The sequence below is a fragment of the Octodon degus genome, unplaced genomic scaffold (assembly GCF_000260255.1).
Source record: "Octodon degus isolate 3935 unplaced genomic scaffold, OctDeg1.0 scaffold00011, whole genome shotgun sequence".
Lineage (NCBI taxonomy): Eukaryota > Metazoa > Chordata > Mammalia > Rodentia > Octodontidae > Octodon > Octodon degus.
The window spans coordinates 3,940,911-3,945,442 of NW_004524587.1; the positions used below are offsets into that span (position 1 = coordinate 3,940,911).

The window sequence follows — 4,532 nt, forward strand, 5'->3', positions numbered from 1 at the left end:
ATATGGAAATACACAAGGAGAACTGCCCCCAGATAGCAGGCAAGTATCGAGCTTTGTAGTCACAAGTGGTGCGCCTTTGATTGGATTTGTGTAGGTCCTTTGAGCAGATGCATTTGGTGGCTGGCCTGTCGGGGGGGAGGGGGGGGCTGAGCAGTGCTTGCTGTAAAGTCATATGAACCTGGAACCTCAGAGTGTGACTTTGTTCAGACAGGAACTCTGCGGATGTAACCAGTGAGAATCATGAGGTGCCAGCACCTGGGTCGTGGCTGGGCCCGTTTCAGGGCCTCAGGGGAAGAGGAGAGGACACAGAAGGATGGACGTGTGGGAAGAAAGCCTGAGGAGACAGTGTCGCTCAATTAAGCAATGCTGTCACAAGCCCTGGGACTCAGAAGCCACCAGGACCAGGAAGAGGCAGGAAGTGTCACTGAAGATTTTGGATGGAACGCAGCCCTGTGGAACTTGATTTCGGACCTAGCCTTCAGAACCATGAGAATAAGTTTCTGTGGTTTCCAGCCACCTTGTTGCTGGCACTTTGTTACAGCACCTCCAGGCCATGAACACCTTGGTTTTCCAGCCTTCTGGAGGAAGGCTGTGTTGCATAGATTGCAACTTTGTACCCGCCGCGGTGGTTTCAAAAGCGCACTGCAGTGAATTTCAAACATGACCATCTGTCGTAAAAAAGTCACTAAATGCTAACTACGGAGCGCCCCCAGGGCGCCCCAAACCGTGTCCCGGAAAGCAAGCAGGCCGGCCCAGCCCGGGAATGGACCCTGCCGAGGGTGACTGTGGTAGGGGACAGCCCTCAGAACTGACCCGAGGAACCCGCAGGAGGAAAAGCGCAGTGACCTGTGCACTGTGAGTTCTCACTGAACGGCCTGGCGGGTGACAGCAGAACCGCGGAGGTTCCGGAAGCGCAGGCCGGAGGGTCGGAGAAGGGGCGCCCCGCTGGCCTGGGCGGAAAAGTGCAGAGATCCGCGGGCTACCCCGGGGGGCCTGCGCCGGCGGGGTCCCCGCTGCGACGGAGGCCGGCCTCAGCTGCCTCGGGTATGCGGCCCGAAGGCTTTACCTGTCTGGCTCCTGGAATTGACAAGCTCGCGACATGGCCCTGGAGGACATCGGTTGCCCTTCCGAGACTCCAGGGTGGCATCCCCAAGGAGCATGCGCGCAGCGGGTAGGGGAGGGGCGGGGATCGTGGCCGAGGCGGGGTAAGGGGCGGGGCTTCAAGGAGGGGCGGGCCTCGAGCTGGTAGGCACGGGAGCCCGCAGCGGCTGGGGGCGTGGCGAGGGGCGTGGCGAGGGGCGGGAGGAGTTGGCGGGTGGGCGGGGTCTGGGCGCGGCTGAACCTGAAGGCGGGGCCGGGAAGGTTTAGGGTCGGGGCTTCCCATTCCTTCAGCCTCTGCCCAGCTCCTTGCACTTCCAGAGGAGTCTTAGGCATAGGAGAAATGGAACAATCGTGCACAGTGCTTAAAGAGCAGTGCTGAGAGGCTTTCCTCACCCGCATGCCCTGCTGCTGCTGCTGCTGCTGCTGCTGCTGCTGCTGCTGCTGCTGCTGCTGCTGCTGCTGAACGTTCAAGGTGGTTCAGCCCAGCACCTGTCCACTGGGGTGCTCACCCTGCGGTCAGCGTGAAGACATGGAGTCGCAGCCCGGAGAGATAGTGATGGGCCCGAGGGTCCCACTGGGAGAGCGACTGGAGGCGACCCTAGGTCTGGGCTCGGTGGAGGGCAGCAGCACCGGCCCTGGCCTCTCCTTCCCCGGCCGATCTGGGGGCAAGCCCAGCATCTAGCCGCTGTGGTCTGTGGCCTCCTCTCTGAGGGGTGAATAGCAAGGGGCAGGGCAGACGGCTCTGGGGAAGTTAGCAGGGGGCCCAGAATGTACTGGAGAAGACGCTCAAGGAGGCTGTGGGGGGGCGGGCAGGGCAGACACTCCATTTGTTGCAAGAGGTACGGTGTCTGGGCTGCGATGTTTCAACTCTAATTTCTTTTAAAAGCAGCAGAAGAAAATAAACCCAGTTAGATTATATTCATCTTTATAACAATGCATTCGTAAAAGAGAATTCATTTGTTATTATCATTATTACTTTGTGGGTTACTGGAAGCTGAACCCTGAGCTATATTCCACCCCCCTCTCCCTCCCTCCTTTCTAAAAGACAAGCTCTTGCTAATTCGTTCAGGCTGTGCTCAACCTGCATTCCTCCTGCCTTGGCCTCCCAGGGTGCTGGGACTATATGCTATTATTAACTTACACGGAAGGAGGGATCCACAAAAGCACAAGTGCCAAGGACCCATGAAAGTCACTCTATGGTCTGGGGCCAATGGGATAGTTGGGCCACAGATTCCCAGAATCCTAAGCCCACGGAACCCAGACACCCACAGATGTATCAGGGCAGTCCTTGTCCAGTCTGGAAGAGACTGCATGGAAGGTTCTACTCACACGTGTGCACTTAACCCACCCAAATCCAGGATATAGGATTATTTCTGTAGAGGTAGGGCCAGCTTTGCTTTGTAAATCAGAAATAAAAATTATGCTTAAGGTCACAGCACATTCTGACCTCAGAGACCTTGCATTTCAATACCACCAGGCAGAGACAGTTGACCTGTGAATTATGTGGACCTGACTGTGAAAGAGGAGCAGATATGTTCACCCTTCACCCAGCTTTCATTGCGTGGCTGCCCTGTCCTGGACAAAGGGCAATGACAAGACATAGCCCTTTGGCCTAGTCTGATGGGGTCATAATAAACACAACTCTCAACTCTGGTACGTCACACTGCACTCCTGGCTGGGGTGAGAAGGGAGGGGAGAGTGGTTGGAGGACTGCGTTGGAGGCTGAGAACGACTCCCTGGGAGTTTGTTTTCTCTTTTTTAGACCTCCTCTGAATCCTCCTTTTGAAGATGAGTCCAGTGCTTTTCCTGTAACCACACAGCATATGGGAGGACAGATGTTGAACAGTCCTGTGACCCGCACTTGGTGCTCAGTCTGGGATTTGCGGGTTGGTGGGGTTTCAGGTGCCAAGGTGGGCCAGATGGCATTATAGGCAGAGGGCACAGTGGAGTCCAAGCTCGGGTGAGGATTCTTATTCAGGGTGGCAGGTTGTTCAGGGTTACTGGAGCCCAAAGGGCGTTTTGCAGAGTGGAGCTCTGGAAGTAGTTGAAAAGGCCATGGAAGCCATGGCTGGATACAAGTGGACCTTCACCTAGAGGAAGCAGGGAAAGAAATCCAGGCTTTAGGAAGAACGCTGTGGCACAGGGTGGACCGTGGCTTGGCAGTTGCAGGCACTGAAGACAGCTTGGGGCACTCCCACGTCACTCCAGCAACCAGGAAAAGATGCTTCACCTTGAAACCTCTTCCCCCATTCACCCCACCAGAGAGTCAGAGTACCCCAAAGTTTTTGACGGTCTACACACAAAAGGCAGCATCTCAAGCTGCCTTGTGATATTCCAAGCTATCTGCACAGTGCAGTTCTTCAAGCTTAGAAATACTGCTGTAAAAATACTCTGTAAAATATGTGTGTGTGTGTGTGTGTGTGTGTGTGTGCATGTGTGTATATTTTTGAAAGGCAACAGAGCTTCCAGTTTAATTGGCAGTATCTTTTAAGAGAAATTAACTCATTTCTATAGCATAGCACACAGCCTTGGTGGTAGTGACAAAACTCTTGGAAGATGGAGCAGGGAGAAAGCAAAGCTCTGTAAAGGTCAGGCTGGCTGGCAAAACCAACAGTCAAGGCCTGAATTTCTTACCGGAGATTCCCAGGAACAGGGCTGCTCTCTCCAACCACCCACTGGAGCTCTAATTGGTGCAGCATGGCAGGGTCAGGCTGGGAGATGCAGAGATAACGAAAACATCTTTCAGTCCTCTTGGGAAAATGCTACAGCAAACAATTAGCTGGAAAATTAATCAAGGGTTGGGGGCTGCTCTCTGGGAGGTGAGAAGCAGAGAAACAGGTTAATTTTGTCTCTGCAGTAGAGTCTGCAGGCTCTCTAGACACACACACACACACACACACACACACACACACACACACACACACACACATGCTCCTCTATTCCTTTCTCAGTTTGCCCAAGGATCTCTAAGCTCTAGGAGCTCTCAGCTCAGGTGCAAACTTTCAGATTAAGTCCCACATATCCAGTAGAGTACTGCACTGTTTATCACTTCAGGGATGAGCATCTGACAGTGATGACTCCCCCTCTCACCTCCTCTCACTAACCCTTCGCCTCCTAAATCAACAGGAGTTGTGCCTGTAATCCCAGCACTCTGGAAGGCTGAGGCAGGAGGATCACAGATTTGAGCTCAGCTTGAGCAATTTAGTAATTCAGTAAGATGCCATCTCTAAATTAAAAAGTGCTGGGGACATTTCAAGCCCCAGTACTGGCAGGGGGGACAGGGCCAAGTCCAGAAGAATGAGCTATGTAGATATTTCTCTATGAGTCAGGGGGTCCTCAGTATCAAAGTCCTCTGAAGGTGGGGTATTGTTTGGGCAACTCAGTACCTCAGTCCCCTCCTCTCCTCTCCTCTCCTCTCCTCTCCTCTCCTC

General features: G+C 53.9%; 1 protein-coding gene across 2 annotated transcripts in view; it reads right to left on the minus strand.

Annotated features, from left to right (window-relative positions):
• Nudt7 (nudix hydrolase 7) overlaps positions 1–1,178 on the minus strand; it is a 12,567-nt gene extending 11,389 nt beyond the window's left edge. Inside the window, exon 1 of one of the 2 annotated variants that reach the window (XM_023709135.1) lies at positions 1,067–1,178. In XM_023709135.1, coding sequence (XP_023564903.1) covers positions 1,067–1,147 — 81 coding nt within the window. In that variant the 5' untranslated portion in view covers positions 1,148–1,178. The remainder of the gene's footprint in view (positions 1–1,066) is intronic. The other variant, XM_012513502.2, reaches the window with a different exon arrangement.
• Positions 1,179–4,532: the final 3,354 nt, after the last annotated feature.